Below are 21,554 nucleotides of genomic sequence, written 5' to 3'. Positions count from 1 at the left end.
TCCGAGTCGTCCATCATCGTGGGGTCCAAGATGAGTTCCACGATGAAAGCCATCTTTGGGAACCTTCGAAACCAGAGTGTTAGGGGTGTCCGAAGCGTCTGAGAGGTCTGATGAGCAGCTGAGGTAGGATTCATGTTTATTTCTTAGCTCAAGGTACGACGTCTCCCGAAAATGTACAACCCACCGGAACCCTACTACCTTCTCCTATTTGGTTTAGTTACGGACTTGTTACTGGGATGAGATAACTTTGCCCCGAACTGCCCGCACCTTTACGCCGCTTGGCAACATTCCGGCAAGTAAATCGTGTGGGGTTACCTACTATTACTACTACTAGTCGCGCGACTATATCATTTCAAGGGTCCTATTATGACACCAGACGGAATAGTAATGGCCTTGCCCCTCACTGATACAAGCTCGCAGGCTCGACCATCAACTTGGTTGTTTAAAGCTAGGTTGAAGTTTTTTCCGTGTATGATATTGTTGTTTTAGATTTCCAGTGAATCTCTTTTCGTCTTCTACTTATAAGTTATTGTTGTTACCTCTGTCTGGTTTAACTTAAGTCTTAGAGTACTACCTCTCCTAGCTCAGCTTCTTAATACCCATCTGTCGTAGCCGAATCCCACGTTGCACGACATCATGTCTCTTCCTAATGGCGTGTACCGCGCCGATCAGGTCGGCTCTTTTCTGAGACCAAAACCGCTTCTTGAGGCACGCGAACAGGCTGCTGAAGGCAAGCTGAAGGTCGAACAGCTGAGGGAGCTAGAAGACAAATACGTCGCTGATGTCGTCGACAAGCAGCTTACTGCTGGACTACGGGCTATCACAGATGGAGAGTTCAGACGGCAATGGTTTCACGTTGATTTCTTGCGAAATCTTAGCGGAATAGAGCTTCGTGGTGCTCTACAGTCTACCAATGTCAGCGTAGGAGGTACCATGCCTCCACGACTCGTCGTCGTCGACAAGATTGGCCACCCGAAGCCAATTCAAGTCGACGATTACAAGTACCTCGAGTCTCGGATCGCGGCAGCTGGTGCTAAGGCCACGCCGAAAGTCTGCATTCCGTCGCCGACCATGATTCACTTCCGCAACACACGCGAGACTATCGATGAGAAGGCTTATCCGACACTGGATCCCTTCTTCGAGGACCTCGCGCGTGTATATCAGGAGGAGTTAGATGACCTCTACAAAGCTGGTGCTCGCTTCGTACAGCTCGACGACACTAACTTGGCCTATCTGTGCGATCCTAAGATGCGTGCTGAGGCCGAGGAGCGACACGGCGATGCCAACCGCCTTGCTCGTCAATACGCCGCACTTATTAACGCAGCTATCTCAAAGCGTCCCGCCGATTTGACTATCGGAATACATCTATGCCGCGGTAACCACCGCTCGCAATGGTTCGCGCAGGGCGGATATGAACCCGTGGCTGAAGTTCTATTCAAGGACCTGAACGTGGATGCCTACTTCCTCGAGTACGACGATGCGCGATCAGGCGATTTTTCGCCGCTCCGCCACCTACCCGAGAACAAGATCGTCGTCCTTGGTGTCATGACAAGCAAGAAGGCCGCCCTCGAAGACAAGGCCGAGGTCATTAAGCGCCTCAACGAAGCTGCTTCGTTCTGCCCCAAGGGCCTGAAGCAACTCTGCCTCAGCCATCAGTGCGGCTTTAGCTCGACGTCTGAGGGTAATGACCTCACCGAAGAAGAACAATGGGCCAAGGTTAAGCTGGAGGTGGAGATTGCTAAGGAAGTCTGGGGAGATGATCTGTCCATCTAACAAGACACGTATAACAAGGATCTGGTTGGCTACCTTAGGCGATGTGACATGGTCTTGGGATGGTTCTGGGGTATGGTCGAAATTTTTGTATCCGCCACATGGGTAGGTATATGTATGACTGTATGGTAATGAAACTGGTGTGTGCATTTTCAGTGGCAACGGAGTTGGAAGCCGACAAACGGGTACGTTTGCGTTGGCGTTGAGAGTGGTAGGTGTGATTCAACATGGCACAAAGTATGAAGCCTGTATCAGTTGTATACTCTAAAATTAGAAAGGGTAGAATATATAATACTACTAGTAGTAGTAGTCATATACACACACATACACATACACACACACACAAACACTATAAATATAACTATAACTATACACCTACAAGTCATTCGTAGCACATCTTGTAAGACAGAAATGCTGTAACGTAAATAGGAAGACAACGACGCCAGTATATTAACATCGCATATCTAATGAAAAACCCTGTAAACTCCAGGAGAAATCTTATTTGTACAGTATTGCAGACCCCCGCCTCCCCCTTGCCGCCCTCTTCCCTAATGCACACCGGGGAGTTTATGATTTTCTTGCGCCAGAGTTGCCAACCAAACAGTAATATACCACCCACCTACCACCATCCTGCTGTGTAGTATTGTAGCATTCATTGGTGTAATACCTTCTCCCCCAAGAGATGACCTTGTAACCCTTTAAGTCTGCCACCGCTGCTCTTCCAAGCCTACCTGCCAAATCCTCTATAAACACAGGCAAAGATACGTTCTCCTTCTTGTTCGCTCGCGGCTCTCCTGGGGGGGTTCTCCGCCTCTAGGCCAAGGGGTACTGGGGCGTATAATATAAAAGAGACATGAAGACATGAAAACATGAAGACGAAAGCGTGAGCTCATTCGGAAATGGATAGAAATTGCGTCAACCGAGAAAAATCAAAGCTGAGCTCTTCGTATAGAGACCGAGAATGTCGAGAATGTCGAGAATCCCATAATGAACCTCCCGAACAACGACGTTTGTTCCAAGGGACTAGAACATCGAAAAAGTCGAGGCCTTTTTCTGGTCCGAAACGCCCAACACATTTCTGCTGCCACCGAGCGACGGGGATTTAAAAGCCGGAGATGCTACTATGAGAAAGCAAAATCCGTATTGATCCGTCCGAACAGCTGGTCCATCGAACGTGATAGGCCGATCTGATCAAAATAAAAATCTTCGCAATAAGAGAGCGAGAAGAAAATCGGCGTTTAGGCCCCTGGGGGAGGAGGGGCTTCACCCTGGGGCTGGCTACCAGGTTGTTGTTGGGCATAAGCTTGGTACCAGAGCGCCAGGTATTGCTGGTATCCACCGTCTTTACTCAAAATTAGTACGATTCATAAGATAGAGGGATATATTGTTTTGAACTTACAAGCAGCATATGGGTCGCTGGCGGGGTTGGCACCTGCAGGCTCAGCCGCCTGGTTGCTCTGTTGCTGCTGACCGTAGTTGGGGTTGGGATTGGGACTAGGGTTAGGATTATCCCAATCTCGGCGGTGTTGGTTGCGAGGAGGGCGACTTTGGTTGCCACCGTTATTCTTCTGGCGCTGGGAAAATGTAAGTATATCTGTATATCTAAGTTGACATGATAAAATAATAAGGACTTACTACTGCGTCAACTTTGTCTTCAATAGCACGCTTGGCTCGGTTGATGGCGTCGTGAGATCCAATTAGGCCGATCTCACGCTCTGATTGACCAGGAACAGATGCGGTAACGTTAATCTTACATCCGGTGGTGTTCTGCATCTCTCGAATAGTCTCGCCACCCCTGCCTATGATCATACCAACAGCATCACCAGGTACGAAGATAGAATCATTGATCTTGTCACCAGCACCTTGACTGTTATCACGAACTTGGTCAGTTCTCTGGGGGCGTCCCTTATTAACATCATTGCTGGTGTTGCTGGTGTTATTGTTGTTGACATTGCGGCTATCACTTGCAACAATCTCGAGAATCAGTTCCTTGGCTTGGCTAGCAGCATTAGGGGGGCCAATGAGGTTCACAGGGCGCAGGCCATCTACACTCTGGTCCTCGCCGACAATGTTAATGTGACAGCCACTTCGCTCTTGCAAATCCCTAATAGTCTCACCACCACGGCCGATAATGAGTCCAACCGTGCGGTCTGGGACCATAATCTGCATGCAGTCTTCACCATCTCTCAATGTAGCAGGGCCAGGGGTAGTGTTATCGCGACGAGCATGTTGAGGCTTATCAAGACCGGCTCTTGCAAGGGCACCCATGCCACTATCTTCAATGATTCTATTGATTGACGCCTTGGCTTCCGCACGTTTAGCACGAGGACCGGTGATCTTACACTGACGGTACGGGCCAGGTTCACCAGTGGGCGACAAAAATTGCACTCTGCATGATGTTTCCGACTCAACTCGACGGAGGTTCTCTCCTTGTCTTCCGATGATGAGGCCCACTAGGCTCGACTCGATGCTGATTACTTCTGAATCATCATCATCTCTGGGCGAGAACAGACCGCCGCTAGATACGCGACCACGACTAGGGCCGGGCGATAGAGAACGATCACGACCGCGACCGTAATCACGAGTAGGAGCACCACCACGATCATTACGTCGTTCATCCCGGTATGGGTTGACGTTATCACGAAAATTGTCACGACGCGTAGGCGGAGAACGAGATCTCGATCTATAGTGTCTGGCATCCACAGTACGAACATCATGTCCCTGATAAGCACCAGTAGCCGGTCGTTCATAAGGGGTCAAGCCCTGTTCAGTTGCATAATTTTTAGCTTTGGCAATCGCGTCACCAAGATTGACAGTACCCGACGTAATCGGTCTAATGGCACTTAAATCAAAGCCTCCGGGTGCTGAGGACTGTTGTACGGGAGGATACGCCCCAGTTGTATACGGTGAAGGCTGAGTGGTGGGTGGCAGTGTCGCATACGCATTAGGAGGTGGTCCTTGTTGGTAACCCGGCATGGCATATGGTGTTTGACCTTGAGAAGGAGTGGGAGTTCCAGTTTGCGCCGCTGTAGTACGAAGGCATGGTCAGATTTGATTCATAAGGCTATCAGAAAAGGCCGCGCTCGAAAAAAAAGAAAAAGAAAACATGGTCAAAACTCATACCTGCTAGAGCGGCCAGGATCGCCTGAACATTCGGCTGTGCTTCTGCCATTGCGCTGACAATGCAGTCCAGTCGGCGAGTCCACTTGTAGTAAAAATGTCTTCGATGACAAGGTTTTATAGCAAGATCAAAGAGCAGAAGTCTAAGTATCAAGGTCGGCGATAAATCCTTGGTCCAAAGGTCCAAAAGATGAAGTGGCGAGGTCGCGAGGCACGCAAAGGCACTTTTGTGATGACAGACAAGTGTTCAATGTATACGTTCAGTCAATCAATCAATCAATGCGTCAGATGATCCCTCGACTAGAAGTTGACTAAAGGTTGACTAGAAGTTGGCTAGGTCAGATCAATTATGTCGATGGTGAGATGCAAGTCCGATCAAAAGTAAGTCGAAATCAATAGTTGAATTTTTTTTGTTCTGTCAATTTGCGTCTGACCTAGGTGTGATACAGTAGGGGAAGTACTGTGGAGGTGTGCAAGTAAGGGGGTTGAGTATGGAGACGAAGAGGTTGAAGAATGTGAAGAATGTGATCCGGACTGATTCACTGTATGTGAAAATGTGTTGGAATGTTTCCCTATCTTAAGTGGTGAGTGTGTGTCTTCCTTACCGATCCACTAGATGAATGAACGAAAGAAGAAAGGAGAAAGAGATCCTTTGGATAAAAGGTCTTGTATGTTTGGAGGAGGAGGTTTTATTTTTATAAGGAAGAGAGGACGGAACAAATGTTAAATATTGATGGGAAGGTGGACGGACGCAAGAAACCAAAAAATTAGTATGTTAGGTACGGGCTAGGTACTGGGTACGTACATGTATGTACCATGTAGCCTAATACAAACTGTTTTCTTGGGAAGGCGCTAACCTTTTTCGGTGACTTCGAGACAGCTGTTTGTTCTCGGTTATTGTCCTTTGACTGGCTCGCGACGGCCCCACTGCCTTAGTCATTCTCAGACTTTGCCAATCATATGATCACATGTGCAGTGCGGATCTACATACATCCCTCTCTTTAGTTACTATAGTGGTCTAATACATAATTAATGATTGCTAAATATTTACGGTTAGGTCATTACATTTGTTGGCAACATTGAACATCCACATCACGATTTTGAAGTCAGATAAACTTGCCTAATCAATTGCTTATATAGATATTCATTTCTGGCATGGAGCTATCTTTGGTTTGCTATATATAGACCTATAGTCATTTCGTAAAGAGCATGAGTAGCATGACGATCGGAAACATGATGATGCCCATAGCCATGAATACCACCACATAGAAAAACATTCTGAAGGCAATTTTTGTACCCGTAATGAGTTCTTTCTGATACTCCTTGCTGCTTCTCCCTTCTTTAGCCTTCTTGGCCTGTTTTCTCGTGTTTTCTCGCAGAGGTCGATAATGCACACCATCTAACTTTGCTTGATGTTGCTCAGCGGTGTCCTGGGCCATCTTGTGCTTTCTCTGTTTCCTCTTTATCATCCAATCCAGAGTTTGAAGATTCTTCTCGAGCTCAGTCACACGAGCCTTCAATACGGCATCATTGCTCGCGAGTTCCATCACGGTCTTTTCAAGCAGCTGCATTTTAAGCCCTAAGTCCTCAACGCGAAGTTCCAAGTACTGCGACTCGAGTTGCTCTTTCGTTGGCGAGGCAAATGGGGTCGGTGGGATGCTTGAGCCGGATTGCGCACTTGACGCATGCATTTTGGATAACCCAATATGGTTTCCTAGCTCCTTATCTTTGGGCTTTGGTTGCTGCTCTTCCGTGTGGCTCTTTATACTCTCGCCATTTTCAATTTTCTCGTGTGCCGTGTTGTTGGAAAGACCTCGAAATCCATCTGGCAGGGGAGCAACTCTAGACTCTTTGCGGTTTCCACGTGGGAAGGTCTCCAATGCTGGCTCTGCTGCATCTCTTCTGGCTACATTAATCTTGATAGCCTTCCTTTTTTGCCCGACGATTTTGGCAGCCTGATAACGGGATTCTGGTAGTGGTTGTAGCCCGGTTTTCGGTTTATTTTTCATCTTAGAATTGGAGATAGCAGCATCTTGCTCCACCATACCCAGTCCGGGGACAATATCCTTGGTTTGTGCTGTTAAGCAATCTGTGTTCGTAGTTGCCTGTTGCGGTGCTACCATCTTGCTGGATTTTGAAGTCCGGCTCTCTACATTGAGCGGAAAGAATGTACCCAGGTTGCCAGCACGGTTAGCATACTGACCCGGTGATTCGACTGGAAGAGGCATCCAAGCAGCCGAACCCACAATACGGCGGCGCGGTGATGTTCGCGGCGGAAATGGTCGGGATTCGCCCATCTTCATTGACGAAGTAGATCCAAACCCAGCGGACTAGTATTATATTAGGAACACGGTACCCAAAGAGATATTGACTAGTAAAATGAAGGCGTCTTAACCCAGAGAAGAAACACTTTTATCGTACCTGAATATTGCCATGAGAATCGTAGTGCTCTGGTTGTTCGATGTTGGGACGCCCCGGGTGATTACTAGTGCCGACCCGAAGAACTGGCCAAGATCGCTCAACGCTTGTCACTTTTAGAGTCATCTCTGAGTTGAATAAAAGTTAAATACAGGTTGCCTTTTGAGTAGGGATGAGAGAAAGTTATGGGGATAATCAAACCGGCTCGGGCACGAGGGGAGCGGAGGTGAACGTGGATGAAAATATAGGTATAGGATGAGAGAAGGCGTACCTAGGTAGGGTACCTATACCTATGACATAGATAGGTACCTTCTTAGAGAAAAGCTGGAAATTTTGAGACGGAAGGAACATGTGTGGGTAGGGTCAAAAGTAAATAAGGAAACAACATTTCGTTGCTGCCTCCAGTCAGGAGTAAAGATACGTACCCAGTATCTATCCAACGACCTCCTGCTAGGTATGTACTTTCCGTACTTTGGGGATACATAGGTTGCACCTCGTGCAGATAGAGGATTCAGGTGCAAAATACAAGTAAGTGGCTGCCACGGGTAGAAAGTCTAACAATAACAACCTTGTCTTGTATCTCCATGATGATGCATCATCGTCCATGTTGTTGTCCCCACTATCGTCTATAACAACATTTAGAGTCAACACGTGGTTATGCGATACCTGGGGCAAGCCAGCAGCTGTAACACATCCATCCGCATATTTAAAACTTCCATTCGACTTCCGTTCGACTTCTGTTCAACTTCCAATATCATCATCCCTAAGTCTCACCATCGACGAACACTGATCAATCCATAACCACTACACGACGGACACTTTCGCCTAAACACCAAGATGGACGGTAAAGGATCTCAAAAACGCGACGGTCGTTATGGTCGTCACGGTCGTCACGGTCGACACCACGACTCTGAATCCTGGCGAAAACCCTACGATTCCTCGCAGCAAAGTCGTAAGCAAGGTCCCCAACAAGACAATCAGCAAAGTAATCAGCAAGCTCCCCGGCAAGGCAGCAAGCAAGGAAACCAGCAAGGCAGCAAACAAGGCAACAAGCAAGGCGACCAGCAAGACAACCAGCAAGTTCTCCAGCAGGCTCCCCAACAAAATCGCCAGCAAGATTATCAGCCATTCCGCCAGCCGGTTCAGCAGCCGATCCAGCAGCCGATCCAGCAGCAGATTCAACAGCCAGCTCAACAGTCGGTTCAGCAACCAGCCCAACAGCCAGTTCGGCACCTAAGCCACGAATCCAGTCATGAATCCAGTCCCGCACCAAGCAGTCATAGACTCTCCGATGTAAGTTCCGAACCATCCCAATAAAGACATAAATTCTCCTAACCTAGTTATACAGCACAATCATGCCGTTGTGAAAACTCTTGTCGAGGAGGTTGATGCTTTGAGACACACCATTGAATTTGTCGGACAGCGCAATGTCGAGACGCTCGCTAAATTCGAGGCATTGAAGAAGGATTTCTCCAGTTTGATGCAGAAATACACGAGCCTCGAGATTTCATTCAAACAGAGCGTCGCCAACACCCCAGGGGGTGGTCAGATCCTACGGTCTATGGAAGAAAACGAAGAGCGCAGGCGACGCTCAGCCCGCAATTCGGTAGCAATCCCTATTGCAACTCATAGTCAGTCTCGGGATGATATTATACCCGAAGAGAAGTTTTACATTGATAGCATAATTGAGTTCTGCTACGAACTCCTCAACCATCAAGTTCACGTAACTAATGAACTCCGCGAGGAGCTCGACCTGGCGACCCAAGAAAACGCCGAGCTTCGTGCTCGCCTCCAGTCTTAGTCTAAATTTCAGACCGAGCCCTCGCCCCAAAACAGAACTTCGTAGTAGAAAATATGCTAGGGTTAGCCATGTCATTATTTTCTCTTCTATCGCGGATATCGCGTTTGGATTGTGAATCGGCTGGTAAGTTACACGAGCAAACTGTTATGATTAGAGCCTGACAGGCTTTAGGTTATACTGGTTCTCTTCAACCCTACAGATATTATAGGCTACTTCCATGTCGCCGCCATGTAGTCCTTAGCAAACCAGGGAGATTAAGGGTATATGAGGTCTGCTTGGAAAACAGGGGGAGGCATGTATAAACTACGTTCTTAGCAAGAAACTTGGCATTCCAAATGGATACTTCAACTGTTCTCATTCTAGACTGGATTCATGTATCGTCTGGGCTTATAAGTTTTAGTACCAGTGCAAATGACTCGAGTTTGATTCAAAGTCTCATCTGCCGTATGAACCCATCAGTAACAAACCTCTCAATGTAGTTGTTTCGGGATAGTACATATTAGATACGCTCCAATGATTTTAACCGACTGTGTTTGGTCGCGTCCGAGATCCACAAATTGTGCCAATGGGACACTCGCAGATATATCGGCTAGCGGCCGCTTCGATGATATTTTTTCAACGACTATCGAAACTGTTTGAATGTAACGCGAGAGCAAACGGACTCGCTAAATAAACTTAATGCCCTTATATGAAATTTGCCAATTGTTGCGAGTTAGATCCACCATCACTGTCAACCTGATCAGTGTTGGACACGATGGCTACCACGAGCACCCGAGATGCTGCAGAAGCTCGGGAACGAGGCAACGACTTATATCGAGAAGGCCGGTTCAGTGAAGGCGAGTATTTAATATAATAGTCACCTGGATTATGTACTTACAAGTAAATATAGCGTCGAAAGAATATCAGAACGCTGCTACTCTGGATCCTTCAAACCCATCCCCATTGTCAAACCTTTCGGCTGTCAGCTTTGAAACTGGCAGATATGCGGAATGCGTTGATTTCGCTGCAAAGGCGTTAGGCCTTCTCAAGGCTGGTCCAGCAAATGATACTCTTGAACAGAAATTGCTAGTTAGGCAAGCCAAAGCTTATCTTCATCTGTCAAGTCCAAACAACGCCGAAGACATCTCAAATAGGCTAGAGCCAGGAAAGGAGGCCAATGACCTCCGTAACTTGATTAAGGGGTCGGGGGGATTTGGTAAGCTCTCTTCGCAACGGAGATTACTGCGCGAGATGGTATTGCAACTACCACGACTGAAACCATGCATGTAAGTTGAACAATAGTACTGACAAGTGGTCATTGTGTTGACGTTTCGAAGACAGGACGAGCCGGAGTACTTCGGCTCTGGTGACGACGCGGCCGAATCTGTATACACAGCCGAGCTCGAGAAAACTGCTGGCAAGGATCCAGTCTTGTCTATGATGTTCTGTGGTGTCTCAGACGCTCGTCACGTCTTCTGCACCCTCTTACAGTACTCCTCGGAGAACAAGGGTCCTCAGAAGTTACACATAACCATGCTGGATCATAAACCAATTGTCATAGCTCGCGATTTGGTATTTTTCAGCATGCTGCAAGAAGTTGCTACTAATCAAGACTCAAAAGAATCAAAAGAAGTAACGTTGCTAAGTCTGAGTTACGTGTACTGCGCTCAAATTATCCCGCAATTTGCATGGGGCGAATTACAGGGGACTATCAAGCGACTATTAGACAGACTCGAGAAGAAGCAACAGCCCACAGACATGGTTTATCTTCCGGTACAACAGATGGACAAGGTCATGAATGTCCTGAAGAGTTGGCAGAACGAGCTCGCGACGCTGTACAAACCCTCTCAAATACGTCGCAGTGTGGCTGAAAATACTGCCATGTTACCTGAAATGGAAATATTCTTTAAGTTCAAAATAGACCGACGGACTTTCAATGACTTCTCCGTTCTGTTCCCCCCAGAAGATATGCTCCCGATCCTCCAGCCGGGTTTGTCCACCCTCTTTGCAGATTATCAAGCAGGAAAGCATGGAGCTCGGAAGCACGTCTCTAGCTACCTGAATCAACAATGGAAAGTAAACGTCACACTCCTCGATGCGAAACTGCAAGCAAGGTATATGGGATCAGATGCCTTAGGCGTAATGGGAAAACACCCATTCAGAATTATCTTTGCAACGGCGAGGCAGCTATTCGAATTATATCCGCCTACTGGATCGATGTCTTGCTTGAAGTATATGATGAATTTCTTCGAGGAGGTCAGCCTGAGTTTACTCCAGTTACAAGATAGGCTGACGATCGAAATGATTGTTGGGGACATGGCTGAAGTATTGGAGAGAATTCGCTATGACGTCTTGGATTTGGATCGTCCTAAGCAGGGGGGAGATGTAGGAGATTCGGACTCGTCAACCACCGTCGACTGGCCTGCGCGATATCACTCGATCCATATGAACAACGTTCCGTAAGTCAACTTTATATCTGCTCAACTAGAAATGCTCTCGTGAATGCTGATCAAATTACCAGAGACTATGTTGGAGGGTCTTTGACGAGCTTTCTCTACGGAACCCCTATATTAAATAAAGGGGCTGGAACAGGCTTAACCATGTGTATTCTACGAAATCCGAACTTGTGGAGTGGCCTGGATCATTTCAACTCGGAGCACTTGTTAATGCATGACCGAAAATTGGTCGAGCAGCATTTCCAAGTCAAGCTGGCCAAAGGACCTCCAGAAATTGTCATGCCGTTCGACTTGTGCTCCTATCATCGCTGGGAGAGATGCGAGAGCATACGTCCTTACCCCTTAGAGCAACTGATATCGCGACCGAGCTTTTCGAAATGGTTATATGCCCACTTCCTCAAGATATGCATACCATTCCCTCGCCCTCAAGCTACATGTCCTGCCTACGCACCTCTTAATATGACTGTAATTCCAAGGCTGCTGGCTCGGATGAGTGAGCTAGGCTACCCCGGTCATTGGCTGTCGAGTATTATCACATCTCTCGGCTGTGGTTCAATCACCACCACAGCTAGAGCACCTTGGAGCATCGTGCTTAGTCCTGCTGCCGATCGCAAGAAACACCCATCCCGAACTATTTGTGTCAAGCCTTGGTCAGCAGAATTCACTACGCTTGTCGCTCAGTGGCGGGGACTCCTCCCCTTCACTGTTGTGGTACCAAGTGGAATCCTACCTCCACCGGAAGCCATCGCCGAGTACTCTATCAGGATTCCCCATGCCGTCGGTTCTTACCTTGACACTCCTCATTTCACGTTGGTCTTCTGGAACTCTCAAAAGTACGGCACGCCGCCGCAGGATCTATACAAAATTCTTCTTGACGATGAGAGAGGTGATATGACGACCTCTGCTCAGAAGATCAGGGCAGATGGGATCAACATCTTAAGCACGTTCAAATATGTCTCGGATCATTGCACGGCTACCTTCTGGCTGAGGAGCGACACAATGGACTTGATGTTGAGAGAAGACTGGAGAGTGTTTATTTGGAGAACTGATTCGTGGTCAAGACACACACCGGGCCTGCCTCTGAAGAATGCTGTGGTGAAAAAGAGGAACTGGGAAGAATGCGTGGCCGCGTGATATCATGTGTGTAGCGTGTAATTGGTTTACGTATGTGTGGACATCGCTGGTTTGACGATAGGGTCGCGATTCATTACATAGGAACAATTCAAGCGAGCACGTTTTCATATTTCTCGGCCAGCAGCCATACGAACCGACCACATTTACGTAGTGGATTCGTATGAACTGCTGTCAGATGCTGGTAGGAGATCTCCAGAAAAGAAGACCCGCTGATGTGGGCGTGGTTGAGGTCTATTTAAGATATGTTCTACAGGAGTGTAGGTTATCCGAGGCGTCTGGGGTGTTATTAGCGCCGACTGCTTTATTGGCTGATGGTGTCCGGCGCTTAATACCGGCCCACCGTCTATCTCAGAATCTTGTTTGGTATTACGGGGATCAGCTACGGGGTCAAGATGCAGAAGATGCGTGGTATACGCGCATACCCATACCCAGTCGGTATTCCCAATCTGTAGCCAGAGACTTGGGTTACCATTTTTCTCCCCGCCGTACGTGAGTGGCACAAGTCTTGTTTGTCTGAGGCTCTAAACGTAGTGTACCTATGCAGTGTATGGTTTTTAGACCAGTCAAGGGGCTCGGCTAGCTCCGTCCGATACAGCCGCCCGCGACTTTTCCACCAATCGTCTTACACCGCTGCCGCTGATCTGAGATTGCGTTTTAGCCTATGGCGGGAGGCGGCAAGCTGGGTACTGCCAATTTCTATAACTCGAGGATAGAACAAAGAGACCAGTATTTGTAATAATATGACACTGTTTATATTATCACCGGACTTTCCATAAAGGAATATGTTCCGATCGTCGTATACCGCGTGTAGCTTTGTTGGTCTATCTATTCACTTTCCTTTCCAGTGGACTGAAGGCGCAATAAAGAATAAAGCTTCCCCACCTGCCCACCTAAGGCCAAGAACCAAGAACGTGGGGCAGCCATATGACATATGAACTTGATTGGCCAAAATATCTTCCTCATCAGATCTGTACCTGATAAAGTTGTCCACTCCAGTTTTCTCCGATTCTTTTCTTTAACAACTCCATAAGGAGATCCAGTCATTGTCTCCGAGTAAATCAAGCAAGCTGTCTTAAATTAGGTACGTATTATGACTCTTGAATACATGTATCTCTTGGAACCTACGTCCTCTACCCAGATGACGCACATTTGCTGTATCGGCCGTTTCGTACGCCTTATGACGCAAGTTGTCGGCAGGAACCCTTCCTGCATACAAGCGGCGTATGTCTTATTACGACTCTGCAGCGGGAGCTTAATTTGTTATATGCAATCTGCTCTGTCTAATGTCACCTAACCTACCCAAGGTAGCTACCTACCTAGCAATTCAAACCTAACCCTCAACTTCGGATTACGTAGCTCACCATACATCGTCACGGCAATATTGTGACAGTGAATGGGATATTAGTCGGCCCAAGTGCTCACTTCGCAATGCCTGGAATATGGAAGAACAGATGGACCTTATACATCTACTCGAATTTAGTAGACCCTTGTCAGATAATCGAGTATGTCTGCATCAGGTACAATACATATTCACTTGGTACCAACGTACATTCGGACCTCGGTGTGGTAGAAAGAGGCATAACTGGTGCCTCAACAGGTAGTAAACCCAATTATTAATGGCATCTGATTCGAATTTGACCTTGAAATGGGCATCCTGGTCAGGTAGATGAGCCAAGGAAATCGGCTAGTGAGGGCGCGCGGACAAGGAAATCGACTGGCTGAGAATGATCGCTGGCGCTTAACCACCTTTCTACACCGCGCGTAACCTTCACGAACAAACCGAACTGGCAAAGAACATTCTAATTAAACGTGGCGGATAAGCGAAACAAAGACATCTATACATTTTATTCTGAAACAAGACCCGTCTTGATCATTCGGCCCTTGAGTTGCCCTTGACTGGTCGTCAGGTGGTCGTGTCGTCGTCGTGGCCGGCAAAGTGGGTTGAGTTCGGTTTGACATTACACGACTTCTTTATCATTCAACAGTTCCCCCCCTCCATTACATTCATTATTCGTTGTCCGACTACAATCACTTTTTACTTGTCAATTACAACCAATTTCTTTTTTCAATTCTCTGTCACCTTCTGACGTTAATGCAGTTACGGATCACAATACATCGTTGAATGAATCACGATATTTCCTTTTCCTTTCTGTTATTCTCCCGCTGCACTTCTTTTTAGTTATTTATAATTTCTTTGACGGCAAATCCCCTTTTGTTCCATCTTACCAATACTACATCGCACAAAAGTCTCCCGACAAGCACATCTGGTACGGCTTCTGGGAAGACGAACCAACCCATCAGGAAATTCAATCCTGCTTTCGTTTCTCTCATTTTTCCCTTCTTCGACATTTTTGTTATCCCTATTTACGACAGTAAAAACATCTCAAGCGCTTGGATAAACTCAAGAAACTCGAATCCATGGCCATATTTCGCGAACAGGAGGGCTTCCCTCAAGTACCTCCCTCACTGACCCACGATGCATACGAAACCAAGGATGTACGGAATATGAAGGTTCGCGAGCTGCTATCCCAGAGCTCGGCCAAAGGTGCTACTCCCTACCTAGGACTCGGCTCGCGACTCTCTCAGATCTGGTTCAACCGATGGACTGTCCTACTACTCCTGGTCCTGGTCAACTTCCTATTAACTATAGGCTCTCTGAATACAAACCTCGACGATGCTAAGGCGAAGGCCCTATCGGCATGTACGAAGGTCGAGGACGTCGGTAGTGCTATGGCTTCGATGCCTCATTACTTGTCCGTTGGAGTCAACCGCCTCACTGCATCTGGTATCACCGAGTCCGTACACGCCTTGATGACTATCCTCGACATGATCCTTACCGGTATTGAGCAGCTGATCCTCTTCGTTATCGGTATGATGACAGACATGTACGTCTGCTTAATTACCATGGTGGTTCATGGAGGACTGAATGCATCCGCGCTTGCTATTACTGAGACCACCGAGGCTATGAATGACGCTATCGATGGAATTGCCAAGGCGATCAACGGAACGGCCGACGACCTCCAGAAGCCCGTGGATGCCATGTACTCGATCGTAAATGGTGCGCTCAATGCAGGCGAACAAGCCACGAGCGCTGTTGGAGGTGCTATTAACACTGCAACAGCGGCGGTTGGAGGTGCCATAGAGACTGCTATTAGTGGTATCGGCGATATCTTCAACAAGCGTACTGATATTCCACCTCCACCAGAGATCACTGGCGCTATCTTCAAACGCATCGACCTTCCACCCAAGCCAGAGGTTGCCGGTGATATCAGAGCAGTTGCTGCCAAGCTCTCAAACGTCAATATCAATACCACCGGTTTCGTGTCAGATCTAGATGCCCTCAACCAAGAGCTCCCGGATTTTGATGATGTCAAGAACCTCACCTCTATGGCCGTATCATTCCCGTTCAATCTTATCCGAGAGCAGCTCACCAAAGCCTACGGTAATTGGGAGTTTAATGACAGTGTATTTCCTGTAGCCGAGAAAGAGGCCCTTTCCTTCTGTTCTGACAACACGGCCATCAACGACTTCTTCGATGGATTGTACGAGATCGCTAATATCGCAAAGATTGTAGCAATCGTGGTGTTGATTATCCTTGCGCTTGCCGCTTGTATCCCTATGGCCTACATGGAGATACGCCGATGGCGCCGTGCTCAGATCAGTGCCTCGGATGCTTATGATGACATGGATCTCGTATACATGTCCTCGCGCCCTACCACAGCTCGGGTTGGTTACTGGATTGCCTCCAAGTTCGGCGAGAAGCGAAGGATTTTGGTACGATGGTGTATCGCATATGCTACGTCCCTCCCGGCCCTCTTCGTCCTTTCTCTCGCGTTAGCCGGCTTTTTCTCCTGCTTCTGCCAGTGGATCCTCTTGAACACAATCCAGAAGGAAATTCCGGAGCTATCGAACCAAGTCGGAGACTTCGCCAACCAGGTAGTGTATAGTCTGGACAACGTCTCACAGAAGTGGGCAGACGATGCAAATGGTGTTATTACGTCCTTTAGCACTGAGATCAATGACGACATCCTTGGGAAGGTGACAAACGGTACTGCTGCCGTCAACGATACCCTTAACACCTTCATGTCGGAGATTGACAAGGGCCTCACCACAGTCTTTGGCCATACAATGTTTAAGGACCTTGCTGCGAACACGGTCCGATGCCTAATCGGGCTGAAGGTCGAATCAGTCCAAAAGGGTCTGACTTGGGTGCATGATCATGCTCACATCAACTTCCCCATGTTCCCCAACGACGTCTTCTCTGTTGGCGCAGCTAAATCTATCTCTGGCGATTCGGACCTTACATCTTTCCTAGCCTCTCCTAGCAGCGTCACCACTGACGAGATCACTGCTTCTGTCACCCACGTCACAGATTGGCTGCGCAGCAACATCATCCAGGACGCGTTGGTTGCGGGTGGTCTACTCCTAGTATACGTGATCATCATCCTGATAGGTGTCATTCGCACTCTCGTCGGCCATAGCGACGCCGAAGGAGATGCTCGCAGGAGGCGAATAGAAAACTTTGATCCTTCCCAGCCGGCAGGAGGTAATCCGCCTATGATGCAGATGCCGCAGTTCAGCGGCGCTGGAGACGCCAGTGCTCACCCCGATCATCAAACCTCGCCATTTGGCCGGGATGATGCCTTCAGTCGCGGAACCGTGCACGGCGGGCCCGTCACGACCGAGGAGGCTCCCCCTTACACCCGCCATAGCAGCTACGTCCAGTACGGCGACACGAAGCGCATGGAACACGATCCGATGCCGCCTAACTACAACGGTGGGCGAGCTCTGACTGAGGACCCCTTTCGAGACCCGAAGCATGGTTAATCGGTATTAGTTGATACCTATAATACTCGCATCCAGTCCTATCAGCATTATTGAATCCCTTTCACTACTTGGGTAGCTGTGCGTAGTCAGCATAGGCCCCCTTCTTTGTTATTGTCTTTTATTATTCATCAGCGATTATTGTTATAGCGTACATACATACATATACCCAAACACACACACACACACACCTTTTCTCACTAATATCAACACATCCTACATCTCCTTACGCGGATATCTCTAGGGTACCTGGACGCGGCACGGATAGATGAGGCATTATTCTTGCATCGGCGTTGGTACGACACGGCATAGCATAGCATGGTATTGCATCAGCGTCATTCATTCATTCATTTGTCATACTCATCAGACGAGCCAAGGGAAAAAGGGAGAGAAGAGAAAAGAGAGATCCGGTATCTCGGCTTACGCCACTAGCATAATTATTCTTTGTCTTCCTTTTTCTTTAGTCTGAGTTGCGCGTCCCTGGAATGGACTCATGGTTTATTAGAGATTAGCCGTTGGACATTGCATCTACGGCGTTACGCGAGGTGACTCGACGGTCTGGAAAGGGATGACTGTACGGTAGTACTGGATGGTTGATTGCATATTAGTTCAGCAATAGCGACCAAGAACGAATATTCTTATTAACTTCTACAATCGCTTCTCTCCTATTGAGACCAATGTGTATGCGTGCCAAATCCACGGGAAATAATACTAGCAAGTGAGGCGTAGCCCCTTTTTTCACTAATACGTAGCATGATATAGAAATAGCCCAGGGGGTATAAATTGGTAATTCATTACTTATTTTTAACAGACTCAAGGCACTCTGCTCCCTATCGATGCCACATACAGGCCAAAAAGTAGAACCATTTCCATGCGCCCATTACCCTAACGATATCTAACACCAATCCCCAGAGCAAATTCACTATCATAACACTCGAGTCCACATTCTCATTATAAATTAGGTTGCCATCGCAGTCCGCCAAGGGCATGGTCACAACCCAACCTTGCTGAACTAGACGTAGTATTTCCTTCTTCTAGTACTACGCGGCCCATAGCCCTCGTTCTGATTAAAGGCCACTTAAGCGGCGTTGAATAAATTACCTCCAAGCCCCGTAAGTTGCCAGCGTTGGTGGGGTGCTATGTATTGGCAGAACTCGAACGCCCCGGACATCGAGGAGCAAGATTCTATTGTGATACTTTGCACTCAGAAGTACGGCAACAAGCACCAACAATACGGACACGTATCCCATCATCGCCAACCTCTAGAGCTTTAGTATCCTATGGCAAAGAGTCCGGACGCGAGGGGCTTAACTTAGGAGATACAGCCTGAGCGCAGTTCTCCGCAGCCGGACTATCGCGCCAATTTAAGAAGTCGGCTCTCTCTCTTTTCCTATCGCGTCGTCGTGGTAGGGAAGCTTCTCGAGCTCAAGAACATGCCCTTGACGCTGCGGATGGCATCCTTGGTCTTCTTCACCTCGTCCGCGGGCTCGGTGCTGCGGCCGTAGCCCAGGCCGCCGTGGAACGAGGAAAAGTCCATCATGGGCGGAAGACCTATCTTGTCGACCTCGTCGCGGACTTCGCGCAGGAGGGAATTCAGGTCCGCGGCGCCCTCGGCGTGGCGCACGTGCATGTCGCTTATCTCGCGCAGGGAGGCGCGGAGGGCGGTAAGGCGGCGGGCTTGGCGGTCGATGGGCTTGTCGGCTAGGCTGTTCGTGCTGGACCCGAACTCCTGGTTCAGCATCACCGGCGAGGTCTGCGTGCCGATGTCCCGGTGGAAGAGCTCGGTGGGATCGCTGAAGGTGCTCTCGTCGTCTGCGTACGAACCTTCGTCCGGCCTCGACTTCAACGGCTTGCCGTTGCGATACGGGACTTCGCTGGCAGTCTCCTCGAGCTTCTCCACTAGTTGCCCTAGCTTCTCGCTTACGTGTGCGTAGTACTCGGTTCGCGCGTCGTTCAAGTTGCCAATCATAGGGTTGATGGCGAAGCGTGCGGTGCCGTAGAGTAGAGCCCATATGCTGCCGGAGACGGTGAGGATGTTGGCGAGACGAGAGGGTGTGATGAGAGGTTCTGGTTTAGGCGCAGTAGTTAGGAACTCGGGGTAGGTTATGATTGGTGCCAAGTTGCTTGTTGAGGATGAAGCTGCTTGGACAATCTTCTCGGTATCTCTATTTCCTTCAGCGGCCTGTTTCCCGTTTGCCTCGTCGTTGGGTTCATTAGTCGTGGGCGGGTTTGGAGCCTGTGTATCTTGCTCGACTTCATCTAACAATTGTTGGATTTGCGTGTCGTCAAGTCCCTTGCCCTTAAGGAATTCCCTTTTCTTATCTATACTCGAGTTCTGAACCGTCTCGTCCTTTAGAAACTTTCGGGCTTGGTCGAGGGTAACTTCTGTGGCATCGACATCCTGAGAGTTGCTATTTTCCGGCGCATCTTTTTCCTTCTCATACTGTGCATGTTGCCAGGCCGGTATCTTTGACAGCTTGGGATCGGCCATATTGGCAACGAGAGAATCCTGTCGGACTCTTCTGCCTAGTGAATTATATGAGGAATTAGAATAAAGTACTGCGAGGTAAAAACAATATAATTGAATGATCCAGCGGGAAACGATTGGGTTTGGTAGCAGTTCGGTAACTGAATGTTAGTAATAAACATGGAAACGCGAGGTACTAATCTTATCTCTGGCGTAATCAACCTCGGTACATTCTCCGGGCTCTAAATTGGAACCGAGCTCTTAGCTAAGGAGTACTTATGTATGTACACGTTGATAAGAAAGGATAGGACCACTAATGAACTTGGCAGAATTATCTAACAATTCATAACTTGTACAACTTTTAATAGCATTCTTTCATCACTTTCGGCCTTCACCGACCTCACCTTACATAGTACGTCTATGTACATATCTTATGTATCTACATGCGCGAGTTCTACACGTGACACAATCCTCAGTCGCGCCCTTCAACTCGAATCATTTCATCGTCAATACGTTTCCCTCGGTTGGAGAAGGGCTAGAAGATTTAATAGCGAGGATTATCTCAGTCCCAGGCAAGATTTCGATTTCGCTTGATTAAGATCACCTATCTTACTCCATCTTATATCGCCACCTTTCAACGATTCCTCGGGTCGTATATATTGAATATTCCGAGACGTGCCTCCATCTCATTATCACAGGTTGAAAACATTGGTACCCACCTGCATCACTACCGACGATCAAGAGAAAAGGCCATTCGATTTCCTATTCGATTTCAGTTGAAGTGAGCGCTTCTCTTTGCCGTCGAGTGTCGCTCCCTGGTTGTCACACCTGAAAGCTCGGTTACTTGGAAGATTTAACCCGGAAGACGTCCCGAACCGCAAGCCAATCGTCCAAAGCGTCGCCAAGCTTTGACGAGGTGCTCAGCTGGAAATCGAAAAAGGTATCCAATTGAAGAGAGTCGCCTATCATTGGCCTAGCCTGTCAGCCACAGCTAGAGATATACGAAGATCCTCGGGATTCTCAATTCATCATGTAAGTCCTGGGTGCAAATCCTGATAATGAGCCCTTCTTTCTCTCGTCAGCACACGTCAAGTTCCTTGTCCCAAACTCATCAATATCTCTACCAATATCTTTCAGAAATAAAAAGGGGGAGGGAGGTATAAGGAGAAAGTATATCATGAATTCTCCGTGTGATGGAAAATGACATACGGACATTCAAGCGAATGGGTGATGATAGGAGAATATTGATAAAAGGAGGTATGAGGTAGGGGGGGTGGAAGAATGATGGGAATGCCGGGAATGATGCATCTTGATGCCGATGCGATGCATAACGCAGGTCAATGCTTGATTTTCCCTAGGGCGTGTACGAGGTATAAAAAGAAATCTTTGTTGTCGGGGTTGGCTGCATCGATCTAAATGCTAAATGCTGCATCGACTAAATGGAAAGGAAGGAAAAAGGGTCTTGGTGTGTTGCCTCAAATATCTTGTTGAACAAATTCAACTGGTTGAAGCTTCTATCCAATGGCCAATAACCAATCGCAATCACATATCCTCCGATCCAAGCATCCAAGCGGCCACCTGCTTT

The 21,554-nt window shown here is 48.0% G+C and overlaps 7 protein-coding genes across 7 annotated transcripts; 4 read left to right on the top strand and 3 right to left on the bottom strand.

Moving 5' to 3' along the window:
* The first annotated feature begins 204 nt into the window (after positions 1-204).
* F5Y00DRAFT_38753 (UROD/MetE-like protein) lies at positions 205-1,790 on the top strand. Its single transcript, XM_048013594.1, has one exon. The coding sequence runs from the start codon at positions 637-639 to the stop codon at positions 1,771-1,773; it is 1,137 nt and encodes a 378-aa protein (XP_047865972.1). The 5' UTR covers positions 205-636; the 3' UTR covers positions 1,774-1,790.
* A 1,152-nt stretch (positions 1,791-2,942) lies between these two features.
* F5Y00DRAFT_38719 (eukaryotic type KH-domain (KH-domain type I)) lies at positions 2,943-5,118 on the bottom strand. Its single transcript, XM_048013593.1, has 3 exons — positions 3,406-5,118; positions 3,170-3,344; positions 2,943-3,112 (listed from the first exon to the last, which is right to left on the bottom strand). Exons 1-3 carry the CDS (start codon positions 4,744-4,746, stop codon positions 3,009-3,011), a joined length of 1,620 nt encoding a protein of 539 aa, XP_047865971.1. The 5' UTR covers positions 4,747-5,118; the 3' UTR covers positions 2,943-3,008.
* An 862-nt stretch (positions 5,119-5,980) lies between these two features.
* Positions 5,981-7,992, bottom strand: F5Y00DRAFT_233433 (uncharacterized protein). The gene is made up of 2 exons (XM_048007305.1): positions 7,312-7,992; positions 5,981-7,220 (listed from the first exon to the last, which is right to left on the bottom strand). The coding sequence occupies exons 1-2, from the start codon at positions 7,432-7,434 to the stop codon at positions 6,084-6,086; spliced, it is 1,260 nt and encodes a 419-aa protein (XP_047865970.1). The 5' UTR covers positions 7,435-7,992; the 3' UTR covers positions 5,981-6,083.
* A 153-nt stretch (positions 7,993-8,145) lies between these two features.
* F5Y00DRAFT_268572 (uncharacterized protein) lies at positions 8,146-9,109 on the top strand (the record flags this gene model as incomplete). The annotated part of the gene is made up of 2 exons (XM_048012282.1): positions 8,146-8,601; positions 8,657-9,109. The coding sequence occupies 2 exons, from the start codon at positions 8,146-8,148 to the stop codon at positions 9,107-9,109; spliced, it is 909 nt and encodes a 302-aa protein (XP_047865969.1).
* Positions 9,110-9,596: 487 nt separating this feature from the next.
* On the top strand, positions 9,597-13,422 carry F5Y00DRAFT_233431 (uncharacterized protein). The gene is made up of 4 exons (XM_048007304.1): positions 9,597-9,945; positions 9,999-10,374; positions 10,426-11,547; positions 11,610-13,422. The coding sequence occupies exons 1-4, from the start codon at positions 9,864-9,866 to the stop codon at positions 12,676-12,678; spliced, it is 2,649 nt and encodes an 882-aa protein (XP_047865968.1). The 5' UTR covers positions 9,597-9,863; the 3' UTR covers positions 12,679-13,422.
* A 1,166-nt stretch (positions 13,423-14,588) lies between these two features.
* Positions 14,589-17,638, top strand: F5Y00DRAFT_38679 (uncharacterized protein). Its single transcript, XM_048013592.1, has 2 exons — positions 14,589-14,614; positions 14,777-17,638. Exon 2 carries the CDS (start codon positions 15,097-15,099, stop codon positions 17,503-17,505), a length of 2,409 nt encoding a protein of 802 aa, XP_047865967.1. The 5' UTR covers positions 14,589-14,614; positions 14,777-15,096; the 3' UTR covers positions 17,506-17,638.
* A 629-nt stretch (positions 17,639-18,267) lies between these two features.
* F5Y00DRAFT_233426 (peroxisomal membrane anchor protein conserved region-domain-containing protein) lies at positions 18,268-20,203 on the bottom strand. The gene has a single exon (XM_048007303.1). It carries the CDS (start codon positions 19,991-19,993, stop codon positions 18,893-18,895), a length of 1,101 nt encoding a protein of 366 aa, XP_047865966.1. The 5' UTR covers positions 19,994-20,203; the 3' UTR covers positions 18,268-18,892.
* Between the last annotated feature and the right edge of the window lie 1,351 nt (positions 20,204-21,554).

This window comes from Daldinia vernicosa (genome assembly GCF_022497035.1).
Source record: "Daldinia vernicosa strain CBS 139.73 unplaced genomic scaffold F5Y00scaffold_16, whole genome shotgun sequence".
NCBI classification, from domain to species: domain Eukaryota; kingdom Fungi; phylum Ascomycota; class Sordariomycetes; order Xylariales; family Hypoxylaceae; genus Daldinia; species Daldinia vernicosa.
The sequence above is the reverse complement of the archived record's forward strand: the minus strand, read 5'-3'. Positions and strand labels throughout refer to the sequence as shown.